We start from the raw sequence: 23,783 nt of genomic DNA, 5'->3' as shown, positions 1-23,783 counted from the left end.
GTTCAGAGTTGTCATTGGCTGGTATTTGATCGTCTTCCTGTCGTTTCCCCCAGGACTATGACCTGAGCCAGCTCCAGCAGCCAGAGACGATGGACCACGTGCTGAACAAGGCCAACGGCGTGCGGCGCGTGGACGAGCGACCCATTGCGACAGAGCCGCAGTACCCCGTGCGGCCGGTCATCCCGCACCCTGGCGACATCGGGGACTTCATTAACGAGGTAGGCCTTTGGCGACGTCATCAAGAGGTCAAGCGTGCGGCATTGTATTAGTGTAATATGCTTTGGTGGGCCTTTAATGGACGACGTAGGGTCCCGGACACACACACACACAGAGAAAGGGTCTTACAGCAGTCTTTGATAACGAGGTAGGATTGTGGCGAATTTATTAACATACTAAACCATTGAAGGCGCAGAACCTGGAGCTGCAAAAAGGTAAATTGAGCTCGGCAGGGCATAAACTGAGCAAATAAAGACATAACATTGGTTATATTAGCATAATTCAGCCAGTTGTGAGCCTCAGATCTTCAACAATGCTTTGAGCAATGTGGCATAAAAAGGGCGGTAAAAAAGAAGAAATGACAATGCAGATCAAACGAAGATGCCGGCACAGCTCATCGTCTGTAGGGCTGATTGTACACACGACTTGTTTATTTATAAGATGCACTCTGCACATTTAATTGTCTCTAGGCGACATCTCATTTGATAGAAAAAAACAGCTTTCTAACTTGAAAATGTTACTTCTCCCCCAGGAGAAGATAATCCATGTGAACATAAGAATTAATTACGGAACAGGAATGTTTTAACCGCTTGACTGAAAGTCAGCAAATTTGGATTAATATCCCCCCGGCAGTGTTTCCATATCGAGGTCCAAGAACACCAAATCTACAGTGTCCCAGTTTTTTAAGTGGGTTGAAAAAGTGGGAGGTCTCTAAAAGGGGGAGTAGTTTATGTAATTATGGGCGTGGCTTAAAACTGTTAAAAAAAAAAGTCTGTGATTCCCAAAGTGTGCTCCCCCCAACCAGTATTTGGCTTCTTCTGAAGCTTTCTGTTGTTGCATCCGGATATACAACGCAGCCACGGCCTGGCCTTTTGAAAGGTGGGGGCTGTTTTTATTACAGTGCTGCAAAATCGACCCTTTTAACAAAAGCGCAGCCCACTCACCCCACCGGGTCGGTCGGACCAAATTGTCAGGACTGGTTTGCAATCCCAGTCCGGCCCTGAATGCAACAAGTGACTAACAACTAAAACCAGCCAGGAATATTTTCTTTCTCGAAGGTGGTTAGCTGTTTGAAATCAATGAGTAACGATTCTATTTGAAATAATTAATATTGAAAACGTTTCAGTTCTGATATTGTGAGATTGTATTAAACATTACTGAGGCCTGTTGAAGGGGCAGTGGTCATCAAAGTCTCGGAGTCATTAGGTGGACTCTGTTAGACATGTAAGCTCCTTTCTCTCAGTGACTGGAAATGCAAGCTGAGCCTACATGCAGGATGCACTGTTCCTAGGAGAAAATATTCTCACCAAAGTACATAAATAATAAACTGCTAATAAGTCAAAAGATATATACCTGGATATTGCCAACATAAATTTTATTTTTCACAGTGATTATTCAGTAATAATCCTGCCTTTTCAACTCATCTTGTTGATCGTACAATGTTATCTTTACATAAATCTATATGGTTGATAACAATAGCGAAATACAAATGTATGTGTGACTTAATGAGCCACTATAATTCAAGTTAATCCATATAAAGAAATAACATTCAATGTAATTTCAAGTTGTCGCCCGATGCATTTCGGGAAGCCCTGTTCCCTTCTTCAGGGGCGAGTACCTAGAACAAATGTAATACAGAGAAATGTATGTGTCAAAAAAAATTCAACTGCAGATAAATAAACAATATACACAGGGAGGAAAAAAGAAATCGCTTTCAAAATTTGTCATTAAAAAGACATTCAATCGTTGAAGCATATCAACTGTGTTAAGCTAAAGAATCATTGTACATATCCCATAGTGTGAATCAGTAAAAACATTCATCTTATGTTGTAGTGCTGCCCATCTAGTGGTAGAACAGAATAATGGTCAGCCTGCGTAAATATACATAAGCAGAAAACACCGCTCATTGTTCTAGAACAATAACATGTAAAAACATCTAAGTATTTGTGCGTGGTCTGTGGGTAAACATAAAAAACCGAGCAAATTCCATGTAAGTTAGGCCAGTATCTATCATAACCTTCAGTAGAGGTCACAAGGACTGAATGACCATCAGTGCGTTTATGCTAGCTCCAATACACACGATCGGGAGAATGGGAGAATAATAAACCTACCAGCTGGGGAGATAATCCGCTCTCTGGGTCTTTCCTGGTCTATGTCACGTTAAAACACTGTGGAGACATGAGGTAAATGGACACCGAATAAACTAACGTTATTCCTTAAGACAGAGATGTTTTAAGGATAATCTCAATGTATTAAATAGAAATGGCTGTGTTATAATCAGCATGAGCCAAAGAACGTGCGCATGGGAAACATTTACAAAAGTGCAAAAACTCGGCTATTGGAAATGACCTGATGGAGATAGGACAAGCATGTCCCCTACAGTAGAATTAAAAGTAAAATGCATTTAGCTCCTTTCTCTCCACATCACCTCCGTCTGCACATCTCACACCTCACACCTCATCTGTCCTATTCAGCAAGCTCTTCACTGCCTCCTGAATGCACATACTCCCATCTCCTTCACTTCCCCACCTCCCAAACACACAACATATCACTCACCAGTAAGTACTGCAATTCTTTTACTTTCTGCTTGTCCGTATTTTCAAAACTGTATGCCTCCTTCACTTACATTTGCACAGTCACAATTGCAACACCAATAAGTGGCTATTGCTCTGTGCACGCTGCAGAGTTCAAGCATTAGATGACCCTGTATTCTGAACACCCATTTCACCCACTGACAGGCAGTGTGAGAAACGCACGCTGCATTCAGCCTCCACTGCTGAGCCTGCTGTAAACACATATAGACGATGCAACGAAAAAACATACAGAAACGAAATATCCTGGAAATAGTTAACAATCTTAGGGATATATAAAGTAAAACGTGAAATATGAACAGAAACCAAATCACTGGCATGGATTACTTAAACGTTTTTTACATTAATTGTTCAAACGTCGATCAGCATTTTTTTGCCATTATAGTTAAGAACATAAATATAGGGCCTGGTTTCAATAACTACTACCGGGTCTGGGGGCCAGAGGGATCTGGCCTGCTCAATGCCTTGTAGCACCCTTTTTCGAGGAGGCAGTCGCCGTGGTCCTTGTTAATGCTATAGGATTTTCAGTCTTCAGCATATACCATCTATACTGGAGCTCTGCGTGTAGGCACCAGGGCATCTAGCTTGCCACTTACCAGTGGCTTCCAGTTCCTGCTTTTTGCGCCTGATCCAATTTCCTTTTGACCAAGTGAGACCACTGCTGCCCGGGTATTCCCGCTCACCATTTTTCCAGCCAAAAGAAGCCCCGGTCACCCCAGGACCTACTTAGTGCAGGCCACAGCGCATCCACGCTGGTGGCGTGCCGAAGGCAAATCTGTACACGCCTGGACAGTGCCCAGCACCGGAACCCTGGCTCGCAACTATTATTATTATTATTATCATTGAATTTTGTACCGCGCACGGTTACCCTTGGGCATCCCAGCGCTTATAGAAACCCAGAGCAGGCTATTAATAGAGAGCAGAGGAGCTACAGTTATTCTGGAAAAAGATGCGTTTTCAGATGTTTCCGGAATCTGAGGAGGTTTGGTTCGGAGCGCAACAAGAATGGGAGGGAGTTCCAGGCGCGCGCTGTATGGATAGAGAAACTCCTGCCCCCTGAACGGGCTCTCCTAATTCTCCTTGTCTGAAGGAAATGTTTGTTGTCAGAGCGTAAGGCTCTAGTGGGCTTGTAGGGGCGAATCATGTCCTTCAGAATAGCTGGTCCTTTCCCCTGTATGCTCTTGTGGGCGATGCACAGGGCCTTAAACTATCCAACACAACACCACAACCACAGCCGCCTCCATAGCCAACAAAAACCTCCACTACTCCTCCACGACGTCAACAACACACACCGGCAAACATACTGCTGCCATTCATTCCCCAGCACCACTGTAGGCCCTTTCTTCTGTACCCATTGCGATTTCACCTCAGACGATGACACTGGCAAACAATCAACGCATGCCACCACCACCCCACACCAACTGTCCACAGTGCTCCTCAACATTCAATCCCTTGGGAAACACTCCACCAAAATATGGGACATCCTTAACAGCAATACACCTGACTGTCTCTTCCTGACCAAAACATGGCTCGAACCAGCCTCCAACCTGGACATCGCCGCAGCCATCCCACCCATCTACAAAATCATACACCAGGACCAAACCCACAACCCAGACGGAGGGCTTGTGATCACCTACAAAAAAGATGATTGTCTGCACCACCTCCATGGACTCAGACACCAACCTCATGCAGCACCGCCTCCTCAAAATTCGAATGAACTACAATGGCACCCTTAAGGGAACCCACACCTACTGCCCCCAGACCACTGAGCGGAACTCTGCAACCACATCACAGACTTCATCACTCTTCTCTCCAACAGATCAACCAACTACATCCTCCTCGGGGACCTACATTCCCATGTGGAAGACCCCACAGACCCCAACTCCACTGCCCTCCTCTTCATCCTCAGTAACTTCAGACTCGCCCAGCTCGTCCAAGGACCAACCGACACCACAGCTCAACCCTCTTTTCTCCTCCAATAACAGGATCACTATCACTCACATGACCCCCGCTTACTTGGTCCGACCACTACATCATACATTTCAAGATACCCACCAAGCCACCCCACTGGAAAAACCCAAAGCACCATCAAGACACTGGGGCAAAATATCCCAAGAAAACTGGACCAAGACCCTACAGAACGCCCACCCAACCACACTGGGAACCTCAATTTCAACACCAAGCTCTTAAATAAATTACTTACCAACTGTGCCAACCGCACTGCTCCCACCAGAAGCAAGAACTACAAAACAACAAACAACCTATCTGGTACATGAACAACCACAGGGATTCCAAGTACCACTGCAAACAACTTGAGAGAAAAAGGATACTCGACAAAAACACTACCACAAGATGCTCATACAAAACCGCCGTCAACCTCTACTACCAACAACTAAGAGATGCAAAGAAAAAGGCCCCAACTCTCAGACTCAAAGCCAGCTCTAACAACCGCAAAGAACACTTTACCATCGTCAAGGAGTTCTCCAATCCAGCCTCTGCCAACAATGACATAATCCAATCTTAAGGACTTTCCAACGACCTCTCAAACTTCTTCAAACAGAAGATTGCCAAGATCTACAATGCAGTCGATCCACAGCACTCTGATACGAACTCCCCTGGGTAGCTGGACACCTCCTTCATCTCCAAACAAGGGCAAAGCAACTAGACACACCTCTTTAATGAAGAAACCACAGCCCTGATAAATACCATCCACTCAGGAGCCCCCTCAAACTGATGCCCCCACTGCATATACAACCTTGAAAGAACCATCATCTCCCACACTCTCACCGCCATCTGAAACACCTCCATAACCAGCACCACCTTCCCCTCTTCCTGGAAAACTGCAGAAGTCAACACCCTATTGAAGAAACCAACAGCGGACCCAAACACCCTCAGCAGCTACAGACCCACTCGCTCCTGCCTTTTCCACCTAAAGTCATTGAGAAAGCCATCAATACCCAACTCACAGACCACCTAGAACTACATCAACTCATAGACAGCTCTCAATCAGGCATTTGCACCAACCACAGCACAAAAACAGCCCTCGTTGCTGCTGCTGACATCAGAAGCATCTTCGACTAAGCTTTCGATATGGTCTCCCACAAGTCACAGAAAGCTTCAGCACTTCGGTGTCTGCGTACAGGGCCTTAAGTGGATATCCTCCTACCTAACTGACAGAACTCAATGAGTTAGACTTCCTCCCTACACCTCAGAACCCAAGAAGCTCCTCTGTAAGAACCCTCAAGGATCGTTGCTCAGCCCAACACTCGTCAACATCTATATGACACCCCACGTGGGAATCATGAGATCCCACAGATTCAACAAAGTATTCTATACTGATGACGTACAGCTCATGCTCTACCTTTTTGACTCAACCAGCACTGCCAAAGCAAACTTCGCCAACGGCATTAGCAACGTCACTGCTTGAATAAAAAATAACTCTCTCCAGCTCAACACAGACAAAAATGAACTCCCAATCTTTGGCAACAAACGCTCCCCCTGGGACGCCTCTTGGTGGCCATCTTAACTTGGCCCTCCACCCACCCCTGCAGAATTAAGAAGACGATTACAGAAACGCCCTCTACATGGGATTCCCAGCCCACGTCTTACACCGATTCCAGACCACCCAGAACGCCATCATCCGACTGAACCTGAACATCCAGCGAAATAACCACTTCTCTACATACCTTAACAAATCGCCACTGTCTACCATTCAAGGACAGTGGTAAGTTCAAGCTACTCAACCATGCCAACAAAGCTCTCCACAACACTGGTCCAGCTTACCTCAACCATCACTGCAACCCACCAGACACCTCCGATCTGTGTCCCAGTCAAGAGCACACCTTCCTCGCATCAAGAAGATCTGAAACGGAGGATGCTTCTCATACGGCGCAACTAAGCCCTGGAATGACCTCCCGAAACACCGCAGAAACTTCCCCCTCTATTGTGAACTTCCGATGGAACCTCAAGACAGGGCTCTTCCATATGAAACAGGCATGCTCTCCCACCCGCCAGGCCTGCCCTACTCAGCTCCTAGATACCCTCACAGGTGGTTAGCTGTGCTCTATAAATTCACATAACATATCAGTGACTTTGTACCATTCTCTCCTTCAGTTGACCTGCTCATGTATGGCTCAGTAAGCTGATTGCTCATTGCTGATATCTTCAGTTATCGGATGGCCATGAGTTTAAATCCTAGCAAGGCAGACTCCGCTTTTTATCCTTTCTAGACCAGTGAATTTAGTACCACATTTTAGGGAATAGTGACATCTGGTTTTGCAACACTTAGGGTAGCAGAGCAGTATGAAGCGCTTTGTTAGAAAAAAAGGTGTTATGACTGTGTCCAATAAATTGCACCAATACCCTTTTATGTCACTGCTGCACATTTTCATCTGAGACCCCTGTGACCATCTTTTCTTACATATGAGCAGCTCATTCAAGTCGGTGACTCCCGCATAGTGCTCACTTACGAAGCAGTGAAACATGCTGGTGCTTCCAGCACAGTATTCTCACACTCAGGAACAGTGTTTGGGTGCCTGGGCCAATACTCTTTTAAAGAGCGGCATGTGTGAATCTAGCCACCGTGACAACTTTCACAGCACCGGTTGAAACATGTACATCTGTAACCCCAGCACTATGCTCTCTTACACCGGAGCTATACATGTTCCTGTGCCTCCCTGAACGGCACCCTCTTTCACATGGGCAGTATATATGGGTCTGTGAGCAGGGTATGTGTTTCTGTGATCCATATTACACAGGAGCAATGTTTGTGTCACAGGAGCAAGAGCTGGGTCTGGGACAACTCTCCATTGCCAAGACATCTTACGCAGAAGACGTCTACAAGTATGTTACTCTGTGCCCCGTGCCCTTTGTCACAGGATGGCTGTGTGCGTCAGTGATCCCCTTCACCATGCTCTCTTACACAGGGCAGGATACTTGTCTGTGACAACTGCTCCGCACAATGGCATAATACACAGGAGATGTACATCTATGTGTCTGTGACCCTGCCCTATGCCACCTTACATAGAAGTATAAGTATGGCTGTGCACCACATTTTTCTGTGACCCACTCACTCCTTACTTTTACACGTTACCAGTATAAGTCTGTGACCGCCCCACCGCGCCCGCTCACACAGTCGCAATATACATATATCTGTGACTGCCGCACTGTGCCCTCACACACAGGGGCAGACACCTTGCCCTCCCACACAGGGGCGGTATGCATCTATCTGCGATTGCTGTGCCGTGCCCTCTCCCACATGGGCAGTATGCATCTATCTTTGACTGCAGTGCCATGCCCTCTCGCACAGGGGCAGGACACAACTATCTGTGACTGCCGCACCGTGCCCTCTCGACACAGGGACAGTATACATCTATCTGTATTTGCCACACCTTGCCCTCTCACTAGGGTGACCAACTGGCATGGGTGCAAATTCAGGACAGTAAGTAAAAATTCAGGAAAAAAATTCAGGACAGGAGGTCAACATTCAGGACAAAAGGTACATTTTACAGACACATCAGAGGAGTTCTCACAATAGTATATAGGTAAGTCCATCCATAGCCAAACATATTCATCCATTTGCAAACCTATCCATCATGTATCCTTCCATTCCTCATTTCACTCATCCATCCCTCCATCCACACTTTCACTCATCCATCCACCATTTTGTCCTATCCATCCGTACACTCATCCATCCACTGTTTATTATTATTATTATTATTAGACTCATTTGTATGGTGCAGCGAATCATCCCCAAGGTGATCTCTTTGCGCCTGAGAAGAGACACCCTATAGACAAGAAGATCTTAAGAATAGCCAGGTCTTAAGCATTTTCTTGAATTGAGATAAATTGGAACAGGCACGGATCTCGTCGGGAAGACTGTTCCAGTGGCTGCGGGCCAGATGAGAAAACGCACTACCACCCATTTTGACTTTCCCTATTCTGCGCGTGCAGAGCAGATTACAATTGCTAGATCTCAACTGTTGTACTGATTGATAACGTTCAATTTTCTTCACCAGATAGGCCGGACCAGTCCCCTGGTGAGACTTAAAAACCATACATAACAGCTTGAAGATAGCTTGTTTCCTGATGGGAAGCCTGTGTAATTGGCGCAGGAGAGGTAAAGAGGGGGTCCCCGCTGTTTTTTTTTTAGGACAAGGTGGGCTGCCGTATTTTGAACCACCTGCAGTTTAGATAACAGGTTTTCCCTTATTCCAACCAGCAAAGAGTTGCCATAATCCAGTCGACTAACTAAGAGTGACTGAATGAGAGCTTTCTTGGCATTAAGCCGGATCCAAGGGAAGATCTTTCTAAGCATCCGCATAGTTCCAAAACAGGTGCCTGACAAGGTCTTCACCTGTTCTTCCAAAGATAGTTTATTGTCAATTCTGATGCCTAGGTTCTTGGCCCTTTCTCTTGGTAAGGGTGCCTCTCCTAGTTCTGGTGGCCCCAATTCTGGGGTCCACAGATCCTCCGCTTTACCAAACAGCAATATGTCTGTTTTGGAGGAATTAAGTTGAAGGAAATTCTTCCACATCCAACTTGCTTCACTAGTCACACAATTTGTGAACTTTAGTTTAGTTACTGCAGGGTTATCCTCTATGGGGACTATCACCTGCGTGTCGTCCACCCATCCATCCATTCACTCATCCATCAAGCCATTTATCCTTTCACCCATCCAGCCATCCTTTCACTTATTCATCCATCCACCCAGTCACTCATCCTTCCACCTATTCACCTTTTCAGTCATCCATACATCCACCCTCCCTTTCTCTCTCCATTGACCCTTTCACTTAGCCATCCTTCCTTCCAGCCATCTAATCATGCACTCATTAATCCATCCATTGGCTCTATCATTCATCCAACCTCTCATCCATCTACTTTTTCACTCCTTCACTCATCTATCTATCCTTTTGTCATTACATCCACCTTTTCACTCATCCATCCTTGCATCCTCCCTTTCATTCATCCGTCCATCCATTCACCCTTTCACTTATCAATTCTTCAATCCATCCATCATTTCACTCATCCATCCACCCATTCATTCATCCATCTATCCTTCCACCCATACATCCATTTACCTTTTCTCTCATCCATCCTTCCACTAACTCACTCACCCATCCTTCCATCCTTTCTATCATTATCCATCCATCCACCCTTTCATTCATACACTCACCCTTTCACTAACTCCACCCAGCCATCCCTTCACTCACCCATCTTTTTGTATTAAGAGCTTAGCCTTTGTCTGCAGAGTTCCAGACAGAAGAGGCTCATCATGATTTTCACCCTTGCTGTAGTTCCTAAAGCAAGGGGTGGGGTGGGGGTAGGGTTCACTATGCCCCTGCACATAGGCAATCTGAAAGAGTGGAAGTCATGAGTCATGCATGGTGCACAGTGCCAGGCCATGAGGTAACTGTGACATGATGTTGTTTCCAGGGTTTTAAGCAGGATGACAGAAATCGAGGCGGGTTGGTTTTAAAGGGGGTGTTTGATGTAATTAAGGGCGTGGCTTAAAACACCTAAACTAAAAATCTGTGCTTAGCCTAGTGTGCTGCCAGGCTGGTATTTTGCCTCTTCTGTCACTGTATCCAGATATATAACACAATAAGTAACTTTACCCCTACAACAAGCCAGAACTATTGGCTTTGTCAATGGTTGTTAGTTGCATAAAATAAAAATGGAGCAGCCATGGCTTTATTGAATATAATATTGAAAATGCACTTTTCTAAAATGATGAGACTAAAAGAACTCTAGCCCCTTCTTTTTAACTTGTTTCGCCTCCTTCTTTGAATGAACTGTATTGTCACGTAGCAACATTGGCGTTTTTGCACATTTCTTCTGACAGAATGCCCTGCTCCTGACCGAGACTGGAAGAGGCCCACCAAAGCACAGACTGGCCCATTGTCATTCTGTATGTGGCAATCAGCCCCATACAGAATGACAATGGGCGTGGTGGGGCTGCTCTTGTGCTCAGAGCAGTGTGAGGTGGCCCCATCAGGGAGCTGAGACTTTATGCCGGGGAACAATGCTGTTCCCCAATGCCCAAAATTGCGGGCAAAAAGCGTCCCTAAAAGGGATCATCATGGACAATGGTCGCGAGATCCAAATTTCGGACGGTCTGTGAAATTTACGGACGGTTTGTCATCCTACCGCTCACACAGGGGCAGGATGCATCCATCTGTGACTGCCGCACCTTCCCCTCTGACACAGGGGCAGGATACATGTATCTGTAACTGCTGCACCGTGCCCCCTCACATAGGGGCAGGGTGGGAGACATCCATTACAACGTGGTCTTTACACCGCGATACGTTTACAACGTGGTCATTACAGCACAAGTTGTTACAACGACTTGCGCTGGATGGCACTATACACCTTTCCTACTGTTACGTAGGCTGTAGTTGGAATAGTAAATCATACTATTCCTAAGTCCAGCACCTCTAGCGCAAGTTGTTGTAACAACTTGTGTTGTAATGACCGCTTTGTAAACGTATTGCCGTGTAAAGACTGTTGTAATGTCATACATTCGGGCTGGATAAATCTATCTGTAATTGCTGCACCATACCCTCTCACACAGGGGCGGTCACAGTGCCCTCTCACACAGGGGCAGGATACATCTATCTGTAATAGCTGCACTGTGCCCACTCACACAGGGGCAGTCATCATGCCTCCCACACAGAGGCAGTATACATGTATCTGTAACTGCAGCACCATGCCCTCTCACTCAGGGACAGTATTCATCTATCTGTGACTGCCCCACTGTGCCCTCTCACACAGGACAGTATTCATCTATCTGTGACTGCCCCACTGTGCCCTCTCACACAGGGGCAGTACACATATATCTGTGACTGCAGTGCTGTGCCCTCTCACACAGGGGCAGTAACTGTGCCCTTTCACACGGGGAAGTACACATATGTCTGTGGCCGCCCCACCATACCCTCCCACACAGGGGCAGTATACATATATATGTGACCTCCGCTCCATGCCCTCTCACACAGGGGCAGTATACATATATATGTGACCTCCACTCCATGCCCTCTCACACAGGGGCAGTATACATATGTCTGTGGCCCTCACACTGTGCCCTTCCACACAGGGGCACCCTCCATTCTCAGAGTTTTAAGTGGGATGGAAAAACTGTGGGATCTCTCGAAGGGGCGTGGCCAATGTAATTAAGGGCGTGGCTTAAAATCCGTGCCTAGCATAGTGTGCTGCCTGACTTGTATTGACTGTGCCCTTCGAATTTTGGCAAAAATGACTGCACATCATAATCGGCAAATTATCTTTGGTGCGATCTGTGAGTAGTACCGTCCTGCATATTGCAGTCTTAGATGCCTCAGGTTTCTTTTTTAGGTAGTTCTCTAAGTAAACAGATACTGACAGGTACTCAGTGCCTGAACCTTTTTTGTAATTTGAGCTAGAGGGAGTACCTGCTCTCCTCAGCAGATGTGCAATACCTTTAATGGGGGAGTACTAGCACTTTTTAGTAACAAAGTAAACAAACAGATACACAGGGATAGCGAGTACCAGCACTTCTATATTTCCATTTCAAGTACTGACTTCAGTCAACTCTGTCTTTATTACAGGGGTTGAGAGCGGCGGACAACGACCCAACGGCGCCGCCGTACGACTCGCTGCTGGTCTTCGACTATGAAGGGAGCGGATCCACCGCAGGCTCCGTGAGTTCCCTCAACTCGTCCAGCTCTGGCGACCAGGACTACGACTTCCTGAACGAGTGGGGGCCCCGATTTAAGAAACTGGCGGACATGTATGGGGGAGGTGATGCTGACTAGCAACCCACTGACTAGTGCATACCAAGTAGCACCACCTACCTGACCAAACAGGAGCAAGAGGATAAGAGACTTGTACAAAGTGCCAGCGGCCTGCTGACTGTATTATTTTTAGTGATGTTCAGAATCGCCGAGTAGATTGATTTCCCCCCATTCTTTTGAATTACCCTCTTAGCCCATTGAGCTGCTTGGCATGAATGCTTCTCGTCTCTGCTGCCTTTTCAATTTTTTTTTTTTTAGTTTTTTCTTTTTACCATTTTTATCGTATTTTATTTTGTTAGCACCAGCAGGGAACCCCGCTTGTTTCATCTGCATTACAACTTAAAGAGTGGTGGGCACTCTTGTCTTAACTTGAACTTTTCTTAGAAAAGAAAGCACTGTTTGTAAGAAAAAAAGAGAAAAAACTAAAAAGAAACAAGGGGAAAAAAGCTGAAAATGAAGAAAAAAAAACATTTTTGGAAAAGTGCCTTTTGGTACGTGTATCAGATTCCCTCTATCTCAGGAGTGATCAGGAAACCACATAACAATCACAAACAAAGCAAGTGTTGTTTAATGACGGGGCATCCAATACTGGGCCATTACGGCCAGATCCATTCCTGATTTTTATGATGGCTACCAAATATGTCAATTACTTCAGCTTAGATGAAAAATATGTATATCTATCCGATATGGATAACCTGAAAGTCTGATGTAGACCCACCACCTGTGTACCAATGTTGGACCCACTGGTTTTATGTATGTTTGGTGCCCACTCTGCCCCTGGGCCTGTGCGTGTGGGAGGGGGCGTAGGGGGGTGGGGGGTTGGGGGAACAACCCAGGTATACCCCATCCTTACCTTTTTTTAATGAAGCTCCTCTCATTTAAAAAAATGTACAGTATGGTCACGCCAAACCTGCTGGTAAATGAATTATATTTTGGTAATGGGGAAAAGCGCAAGTTGCTTCAAAAGCACCCTGAAGGACTGAAAATAAAAGCTTGTAATTTGCAAGGTCCCAGTCGGTTGCAGTCGATACTTAGCCCCCCGCCAGGGATTTATTTGGGAAATGAATTCCTGTCCCATTAATTGTGTTATCATGCATACAGAAGCTGTTTGTTTATATGGGGAAAAGTGTCTGTACAGCTCTTTTGGAATGTACAGTTACTGACCCATTAATAGCCCTGTGCCGCCTGACCCTGCACTATTAGAAGCTCTGTTGGCGACACAGACACTGGTCCATTCAGAGCACCGCATCATTGCTGCAAAAGCTGCAGTTCTGTTCAACAGTGTTCAAAAGTAGGGGTGTTTTACCTGACCACGCATACTGAACTGTGCTTGCACCATTAGGAGCCTTGATGCTGGCCTATTGAATAATGCATCTTCTCCCTACTGTAGACCTTTGCATGGTAGATGCTGGCTGTACAAAGGGGGCTCAATGTTGCATGACATTTGGGCTCTGCGTTGGGTGACCATTGTCATTTGAGGGGATGTGGGAGTAGTTTGTTTCACCCCGTTTGTACAATGGTGGAGCCCTTTCACCAAGCAGTGATGAAGCCGGTGGAGACTTGGCATGGGTGTTGATGTGTGTGTGCTCCTCTGCACCTCCTCTCATGCAATAGAGGGCTTTTTCACTAAGCATTTATAAAGCCTAGCGGAAACTGGACTGGGGAGTAGATGTGTGATTGGTCTGTTGCACCCCCTTTTGTACAAGAGTGGGGTTCTTTCTATGCTGACGTATAGTGGGGATATGTTGCTGTAGACCAGAAAAGGCTTCGCTTTTGATACAGTACAAAACTGGTGCTTCAGGGAGTACGGGCCGCAGGGCTCAAGTCATAGAACGTTGTACACACACCTAAGTGTGATTTAGGAGCACAATAACGGATACAAAATCTGCAACTATGTATGGGATGGGGGGAATGTGTGAGGGGTTGATAATACAGAGGTCAATTTGTGGGTAATCACAATCCCACTGCACCCTGATTACTAACCGGTATTCTTCATTACTCGTAGACATACTGGTCTTCGTGCCCCAATAAAGGACTGATCTTATGATTGCGTCATCTAGCATTTCCTGGAGTTGAGAAGAACGCCAAGGGGTGTGCCGCAACTCTCCCACTTTCCAGAGAGCTTTCAATGTCTCTTAAATTGATGGGACATGAAACAGCCAGTCATCAGGCTGCGGGTATGCTTGCCTGCCACCCCTGAAGATGGAGGGATGCAATTAATGGGGCAATGATGTCTGCAAACACCTAGGGGCAAAATTCAGTTACAAAATGCAAGGGCTAGGGTACTAATATTGACTGTACACAGAAGTGTTTATGGTGTTTGCCAATTGTTGCATGGAAGCACAGATCCTGAACATCTATCGCGACTCAAAGACATTATTTTTGTAGGGGTTTGATAGGGGCCCAAAAGGTTATCAATTATCGACTTATATTTTGGGACCAGGAAGATGATGGAGTAGAAGGCTGGACCCTTCCATTTCCACTTTCCCTTCCGAATTAGCAACTGAAGGGCTTTTGACCGTGCTGACCTCTTGATTTGGTATCGAACGCCAAGGGGCCGGTCTAATTCCAGAGTCTGGAGGGAGACGCAGAATTTCAGAGGCATATAACTTCTTCACCACTTAAAGGTACCCTTCATCTGAGGTAGATAGTTCTCACCCCTCTGCAATATGGTGAATTCAAGCTCCTACCAGAATTTCACGAACCTCTGCGGCAGTAAAGATTTTTTGCATTTCAGGACAGCCTGTTTTGGTTTTTTTAAAATGGTCATTACATTATTTTTCGCAACTTCTTAGACTGTGTGTGAGATTGCTATCCCCAGGAGTGCTGAGGAGAGGTTTTTATGACTCCATAAACAGAAGCCTGCTCCTGTTAAAAGGAGCAGTCGGTTCCTGTGCGGACTCTGCGTGCCAATCTTTCAGCGGCGCATTTCCTCTTGCTGCCATGGAAGCTCCGGTGACTTCGTCCGATGCCCTCGCATCGTGAAAAGGAATACCCTGACGGGACTCTGCGGGGCGCTCTGCTCTTTCCATTAGAATCGAACATTGTGTTCCATTTTGAATGGCATTAAAGAGCTCCTTAAGGTTTGAAATACGCCGGGTCATGTCAGTGGAATAAGTTAGCACGGACAGACAAACATTGCAAGTATTCAGGGGGAAAACAGTAAGCAGGGGTGTCGCCGTAGGAAATACATACACCTCCATGAACTACGGGTAGGCCAGTATTCGGGCTCTATGCAAGTCATTGCTCGTGTGATAAATTGGGTGCACCCCCAATGAGTAGCTGCCCGCCGATGCCAGCCGAAGGCTACTCTTCTGATGAGACTTCATGTGGGCGAGGGGTGCTGGATGCTGCACCCACGCCTGCAGGCGTAGAAGAGCTGCTCTGGAGCTGGTCTCAGTGCCTAAGCAGGAGCACACAGCCAGCACCGGGGTGGATTACAGGGGACTGGAGCAATCAAGGAAGAGTCTTTTAATGGTATAATTGGTCTTAATTAAATGCACAGGCAGTAAGTGTAGCTGGCGTTTTACTGTCTGAAACAGGTGTGTTTAGCTCTAGGGCGGAATAATGCAGCGGGAAGTGGCTATAACAAGGAGCTTATTTCGAAGGTAAAAAGGCCAACCAATCACAGATACAAACGATCCATTCACCCCACTGTCATAAACGACTGACTAACAGTATTCAGGATAGGTTACGTGACAGCCTCCTTGACAAAAATGCGTCTGTGGTTGGGGGTGCCTTGCAAATCAACTCTGGGGCCTGGCCAGACTTACTGCATATCCCACCACCAGGTCAAGGGCTCCTTTCTAGGGCCATCCTTGGGGGCTGCACTTACGTCTCATCTAGCCGGCAGCCATATGAGTCGAGTTGCCACAAAGGCTCGTCTTACAAAGACACCATCTTTACAATCCTCGATTTGTGTGTTATAAATCATTATCAGTGGCAGCAGTCCACTTGGACCAACAGAAGCATTCCAGGACTACATACACCTCCCATGAACATTAGCTTGTCAAATGAAAGACAAGGACTGGAAGGTCAGTGTGCCCAGGTGACTAAGTGAGGAGGCATCGCCACCTTAAGCCAAGGCCAGCTGCTACCCTTGGAAGTATAGGAAACAGGAATCTTGATTACCTTTAAAGGGGATACCAGATTTTAAGTGATCAAGAATGTACGTTTCCTCCCCGGTGTCAGCCAATCACTGAGACAACGAGCCACAGTAGCCATGGGACACCCACTGACAGACTCGGAGGCAAAAAAAGTCAGTTTGGTGAAGGAGGCCGAAGGAGATACTCGAGCTCAAGCGAGAGGACTAACGTAAGTTCAAGCCCATGCAGAATCTCCTATAGTGGGTGACTGGTAACTCTATGCATTAGCTCCTAGTACCGAACTGTCAAAGACAACTACAGCTGTTATAAATACACAAGGTTACAAAATATCCCCGTGTCTCTAAGGATCCATCCCTCCGCTCCTAGGCTTTCTTTTACAAATCATTGTTTTCGTTGGGGTTAGTCTGTGCTTTTTCCCAATCCTTCTTCAATGCTTTTAAGGGGAGAGTGCCGGGAATCCTGAGAGGCAAGCAGGAGCTCTGGGACTAGGAGACCTCCACATTTCCATTTTAAGCACCGGGGTTCGTTCACTTGGAAGGGAGCCCGGTTTACAGCGCCCAGAATGCATTTGGTTGTTAAATGAAAACCCAGTAGTGGAGCTCAGCGTCCTTGGTGACATTGGGTCATCTGCCCATGTAGGCAAGCGCTTCAGCGCCCACCATAGGGGGCAGTACGCGATGTATACATGCTGCAGTCCAACCTGTAATCTTGCCCGTGCCGTATTCATGCCACAGCACATGCCTAGAATGGGAACGCTCTGCATTCAATCTGCAAGACTATAAAAGGATACATATCTATCCCTGAGCATCACCAGATCAGGGTCATGACCCTCCTTCAGTCTAAAGAGATGGCGTCTAAAAGTACAAAGTTTGTGTGTTACCTGTGCATGGTACTTTGTGTTTCTGCTTGCTCGACCTGAAGTCCAGTTACGCCACCACATTTCATGGATTCCCTGCTCCTCTACATCTAGTTTTGCCAAGCCCTGTATATTTAGGTCTGGCTAGAGCAGCTTTCTCTCTCAGAGTATCTTGTGAGCTACTGGTAGCTCTCCAGCTACTTGTAAGTAGCTCGCCTGCGTGCAGCGCAGCCTATTAAAGGAAAAGCTTTTGCTTGGTTGACTTAATATATCTATCCCACAATTGAAATGCATGGAGTTGAGACAGAAATTGGCCAAACTCATAGGCTTAGCTGATATTTGGAGCCAAATAGCTGGATTTCCAAAATATATTTACAGCTGATATTTCAATAATAAATTATGAGGCATTGGGAAGACATTACTTTAAATGATTACCTTGATGTTATGGGTAGGGAGGCTTTTGCGGTCGTGATTTATCCTGATGCTTTCCGAATTGATAAACTCATTTTCACATTACTGATGCCCACTGCGCCTGATGCACTGAGGCAATCCCTGCTGGTAATCTGGGACGCCATGGCCATTATGTAATCTTGTCTCACAGGATGACCATTAAGTCACTCAAAATATTAGTAGCTCGATATGATTTTCATTAAACAAAAGTAGCTCTCATTGCAAAAGGGGTGGGAGACCCCTGGACTGGAGACAGCTCTACCTGGCTGGAACGCTCATGTGAGCATCAAAGACACATCCCAAGAGGGGCTTTGAATCAGCTCTTTCATGTCATTGGCTGTGTCGAGTCTGCCTTCTTTCGTCATGATGATGAGGCTGTAGGATGAGAAGCCATTTTGTCTTTGAATGTGAAAGTTTGAGAACCGATTGCATGTCAGTCATTGAGCTTGTCCAGGGCTCAGTCTGAGGGCACAAAAGACCAGAGCTTGTGCCAGGTGACTCCCGTGCTCGCGGGGCTCCAGCCACCTCTGCATGCAGGTGTGTCGCACACTGGCCCACGCCATCCACACTTTTTTTTTCAGAGGCAGTGGGCCTGGTCTGTCAGGAAACACCCCGATTGCTTCATGCTGCAGAATGTGTCCGACAGTAGGTGCAGCCAAAACTAACCCGTACCTGAAGGACCCGGGGAACCAGGCGCTGTACCTGAAGGACCCGGGCCTCCAAGCACTCTACCTGAAGGATCTGGGGCTCCAAGCACGGTACCTGAAGGCCCCAGGTGCTGTAACTGAAGGCCTCGGGGCTCAAGGCACTGTACTTGAAGGCCCCGGGGCCCCAGGCGCTGTACGTGAAAGCCTCAGGGCTCCAAGCACTCTACCTGAAGGATCTGGGGCTCCAAGCACGGTACCTGAAGGCCACAGGTGCTGTAACTGAAAGCCTTGGGCTCCAGCCGCTGTACCTCAAGAACTTGGGGCTCAAGCCATGTACCTGTAGGCCCCGGGGCTATTGGCACTGTACCCGAAGGCCCAAGGGCTCCAAGCGCTGTACCTGAAGGTCCTGGGGCTCCAGGCGCTGTACCTGAAGGCTCCGTGGCTCCATGCACTGTACCTGAAGGCCCCGGGGCTCCAGGCGCTGTACCTAAAGGCCCCAAATTCCTCATACACTGGAAGATAAAAGGCTGCATTTGCTGCGTGTTTTTTGTCCGCGAGCATAAATGGAAGAAACACTTTTTTAAATCTAGGATGTGGCTCTCTCTCCTCGCGCTTTTCATGAAAGGGAGAGAAAATTACAATAATGGGCCCCGCACTGACATGTACTAATCACCGACAAGCGCTAAGTGCATTCCTGTTATTTACTAATTCAGTCGCACTCGGCAAGTTGCCATAGTGATGCATCAAACTATATATAAACTATTCAAACCTAATGCTCCCCTCGCCCTGCTGCCACCAATAAACCCATAATTGTACATTTAAAAAAAATGCAGACTCTTAAAACGGGGATAAAAAAAAGAGGTCGTAATCTACCAAAGGGGGTGCGATTCAGCAGCTGTCTCTGAAGCCCTCCTCCTGGTAGGGTGGTGAGGGCGCGCACGGGCTCCGTGTACCTGGTCGGAAAACGCAAAATTCACCATTTCCAATGTGCACTTGGGCCCTGCACCTCCTCCCCCCACACCTATGCAGCTTGACCTGTGCAAAAACGACATTTTCACCCATTGACATGTAATGGGCAGCATTTGCCCCAGCCCTACACTAGAAAGCTATTTCCTCTGGAAATGTCAGTGCCTCGACCGCGATCCCTGTAACTCATGCGACCTGGAACGGACTAGGTCGTGGCATGCACGAGCCCGGGTGGAACCACGCACGCGCCACTATTAACTCACGGCCAACGAGATGTATGAATATAGAACCGTGGCAGTGAATGGCACCCATGAATGACAGGTGGGCGGCTAGCACTGTAATCTGGAATTAATTCGCAGGTATTCCCGTACAGTGCCTAGATAGCTCACCTGGGTAAAGCCCACCCAAAGGCATTCATAGGCACCGGAGCATGCAAGGAGTATAGCGCCTAAACTGTTGGAAGGTGGATTCCAAGGAACTACACCGAGTGATCCTGGATACATGTCTCCATGTCTCCGTTCCTCAGATCACATATAGCCCTAGCGCCTAGTAACAAATGCAAGATTTGTGCTGGAATAATTAGGCATTTGTATCAACGCCACGCGAGTAGGTCGCTGAGTCTGGTGGGTTTTGTTTGCTTCCCAGAGTGGACATTATCCTTTGTGACCCTCAGACGCATCGGGAGGGGGGTCCGGCCTTCTGGGCTGGCCTCCAGCTCCAGTGTACCCGCCCTCTGGGCCTAGTATTGGCGGGTAATATAGTCAGGGGCTCAGAACGTACATACCTTTGAGAACAAGTCGGAGATATCACACAGCATGAGAATTTTCAAACTACAGCCAGAGCTGGACCTCTTCAGCGGATGAGGGGCCTGGTACTATAATTAAGACTACAACTCCCAGAATGCACAGTTGTGTTAAGATAAACCTCTCCATGGAAGTACGGTAGCCCTGTGTCATGGACTCATCTATTAACCCCAGCTGTAATCCGGCATACATTAATAACAAACGGAAACATCACGTGGCATGAAAAATCGCTGTTGAATTGGTCCTGTGAGTGTTCAAACTTTGGCGTGGAGGCTACACACAGCTAGCAAAATATGTATATACCTGAATTAACACCTGTACAGTAATAGAAACTTCCCCTATAGGCCAAAATCACAAAAAAACGAACCAACGACTTGTAATGGCGCATGCACATAAATATTCAAGGTTTACATGTACAGATCCCCATCAGATACCGGATCAATGGGCTTCTCTCCCCCCTGTCAGTATTCTACACAGTCCAAGTACAGCAAGGAGCTGCAAACACAACAACATGATAGACGGAGTGCTGATACTTTTCAAACACTCGACCCCAGGATTGGGATTAAATGAATCGTTCTTTTGTTCACCATGCCACGTCAGTTTGGACATAGCCATATGCAAATCAATTGTGACCCTGCTCCACATGGGAACAGTCTAGCACAAACTGCCAAGTCAGGTCCTCCCTGGACCGTAAACAAGCATCCTGGCACCGGTTACGCAGGGTATCCCACCCCATCAGCCAGGCTAGCTTGAACCCAGTGGCACAGTAAGAAGGGACCGGCGTCAGGGCATACTTGGCCACTTATTGCGGACATATCAAACACAATAAAAGATTAGGGGTGAGTGACTGGGTTAAGTGTTTGAAGAGTTTCAACACTCCATCCATCATTATATATTTTGGTGTATCTATGTGCGCCCCAAGTGGCTAAGGTTATGCTCAGGCGTGGGCGACTTGCTCGCTGCACCACTGAATTCAAGTTATCCTGGCTGATGAGGGGTGATACCCCGAAACCAGTCCCAGGATGCTTGTTTTCCAGTCCAGGGAGGACCTGGCCTGGCATTTTGGGCTGGACTGTTCCCATGGGGAGCAGGGTCAACGCTGATTTGCATATGGCTGGGTCCAAACTTGAATGGAGTGACAAGCAAAATAAAAATGGATTAAACCTATGACTGGGGGTGAGTGTTTGAAAAGTTTCAACACTCTGTCCATCATTTTATTTTGTGATGTCACTATGTGCGCCCCAAGTGGTTAAGGGCATGCTCAGACGTGAGCTGCACCACTGGATTCAAGCCTGCCTGGCTGACGAGGAGTGATACACTGCAACTGGTCACAGGATGCTTGTTTTCCAGTCCAGGGAGGACCTGGCCTAGCAATTCAGGCTGGCATGTCCCCAATGATGAGCCGGGTCAAGGTGGATTTGCATATATCTGGGTCCAAACTGCAATGGCGTGGGATGGATTAAACCCAGATCTGATCTAGCGGGGTGAGTGTTGGAAAAGCTTTAATACTCCATCCATCATTTTATCTTGTGATGCAGCAAAGAGCTGCAGCATGAACTCAAATTGTCTTGTCACCTTTAAAAGTCTACTGTTAATATGTTGCACTTTGTAGAAAATAGATTCATTCTGTGTGTACTTGTTTTCAAAGCCTTCAGATACCATTAGGACGCCTCCCTAATCGTCGCCATCTTAATGAGGTGTTTTGGAGCAGTGTGGGTAAGCAATGTGACTTCAGTGACAGTCCTAAGTCATTTGTTTGTAAACCCTACCTGTAGGTAGCAAAAACAGCTGCCGAATGTTGTTTGCCCAGATTGAGCTGCTATAACCTACTGATATCCTATGGCAAAGCCTCGTCCAGGCCCTGGATATCTTTCTAAGGGCACCTCGCACAAAACTTTAAATGCAAAAGGAAATCCTATAGAATATAAAAATCTTGCACTCGCGAGAAAACATGTAAACTATGTACATTTGTGTTGCAAATACACCAAAATGCTGCTAACAGCTGCACACTTCTGCATTGCTAATTGCGTTAACAGTGAGACCAGCTGCAATTAAATTTTATAGGATAAATAAGCCATATAAAAAAAGTTTTTTGTAGGACTCACTGGTCAAAGCAGAGCTGGGCAAAAGTTGAACAAAATGAGAACTACCAAATCTGTGCCATGCGGCTGTCTAGCCAAAAACAATGGAAGTAGTGTGGCTCACTGGTTAGAGGCGGCAGACCCGAGAGCAGAGGACGGCCCGGGACCAGGGTTCGATTACCGGCGCGGCAGGTTTCTGGACCAGGGTCAGCGGACTCGATAATTCTCTCGCCTCGGTGCCCACTCTGATCAGCGATCACACTCGGCAACTCTGGGCATTAGCTTGCCTCATCTTCACTAACGGCCCCACCAGACCGCCGGGGATGCCTGGTCTCACCCTGGAGATACCCATTAAGGGACCATCTCTCAGGGAAGCCAGGAAGGGTTTCGCAGCGGTCGAAGCGCCTTGGGACCCTACGGGTAAGTAGTGCGCTATATAAATGCCAATACATTTACATTTACAAACAGGGTAAGCCTCCTTTCACTACATTGTCTCTTTTTTTACCCTCACCTAATAATGAAATTGGAAGTTGTTTGGGAGACAATTCTAGAAGGTCAGGATGAGGCCTTCATATGTAAACCAGAAAGAGCAGTGGTCTGTGGGATCTAAGGAAAGCGCTGGGTTTGCATCAGGGCCGGACTGGGAACTAAAACCGCGCCTGGCAAAGTGCTCGTCGGATCCCGGGGGCGATGGGGGTGCCACAGCCGTTTTCGGCCGATTTTGTTACAGCGGACGATATTGCAGCTATGCTGCAAAAATGGCCCCCGGGGCCTAAAACCGGCCCCTAACCCTGGCGGCCCTTCGAGGAAATACCCAGTGCCTACTATGGCCAGTCCGGCCCTGGTTTGCATGGAGGGGAGAGGGCGGATGTGCACCGCCAGGCAGGACGTTTTGGTGCTTGTCAACTTTGGGATCTTGCAAGGGGTTTGAGGTGTGAACCCCTGCTGAAAACAAATGTCCTCTGACCTAGCAGGATTACTTGGATCCGACGGCCTTTCAAAGTCTGTGTTTGGGCCTAGATTGGAAGCCTTAATTGCACTGCAGTTTCCATTCTTGTTCATAGAGTGTATTTGTTCAACAGTATGTAGCAGCCTTGCCATTTAAGAAGGGGGGTGCACGGCTACTGCTTATGTCACCAACCCCATCCCTGCCCATTTGGCATCCTTGTAATCAGTCAACACCATATCTGCCTCTAGTGCCTGGTGCTTTGTGGATAACAGGGCCTTCTCTGATTGCCCTCTTTTTTTGGCAGTAAATGCGCACAGCTTCACTCTATCCCTATGGATAGGCTGATGCTCT

At 47.1% G+C, this 23,783-nt stretch overlaps 1 protein-coding gene and 1 long non-coding RNA gene across 3 annotated transcripts in view; one reads left to right on the top strand and one right to left on the bottom strand.

Moving 5' to 3' along the window:
* CDH4 (cadherin 4) overlaps positions 1 to 16,848 on the top strand; it is a 676,299-nt gene extending 659,451 nt beyond the window's left edge. Inside the window, exons 13-14 of the mRNA XM_086932873.1 lie at positions 54 to 218; positions 12,389 to 16,848. Coding sequence (XP_086788999.1) covers positions 54 to 218; positions 12,389 to 12,595 — 372 coding nt within the window. The 3' untranslated portion in view covers positions 12,596 to 16,848. The remainder of the gene's footprint in view (positions 1 to 53; positions 219 to 12,388) is intronic.
* The window catches only part of LOC147706372 (uncharacterized), a 255,226-nt gene continuing 233,021 nt past the window's right edge, over positions 1,579 to 23,783 (bottom strand). Inside the window, exons 6-7 of one of the 2 annotated variants that reach the window (XR_015297636.1) lie at positions 2,328 to 2,384; positions 1,579 to 1,834 (exon numbers count right to left, since the gene is read on the bottom strand). This is a non-coding gene — a long non-coding RNA (uncharacterized LOC147706372). The remainder of the gene's footprint in view (positions 1,835 to 2,327; positions 2,385 to 23,783) is intronic. The other variant, XR_015297634.1, reaches the window with a different exon arrangement.

The sequence above is a fragment of the Lissotriton vulgaris genome, chromosome 7, assembly GCF_964263255.1.
Source record: "Lissotriton vulgaris chromosome 7, aLisVul1.2, whole genome shotgun sequence".
NCBI classification, from domain to species: domain Eukaryota; kingdom Metazoa; phylum Chordata; class Amphibia; order Caudata; family Salamandridae; genus Lissotriton; species Lissotriton vulgaris.
Note: the sequence above shows the minus strand (reverse complement) of the source record. Positions and strands in the feature narration are given on the sequence as shown.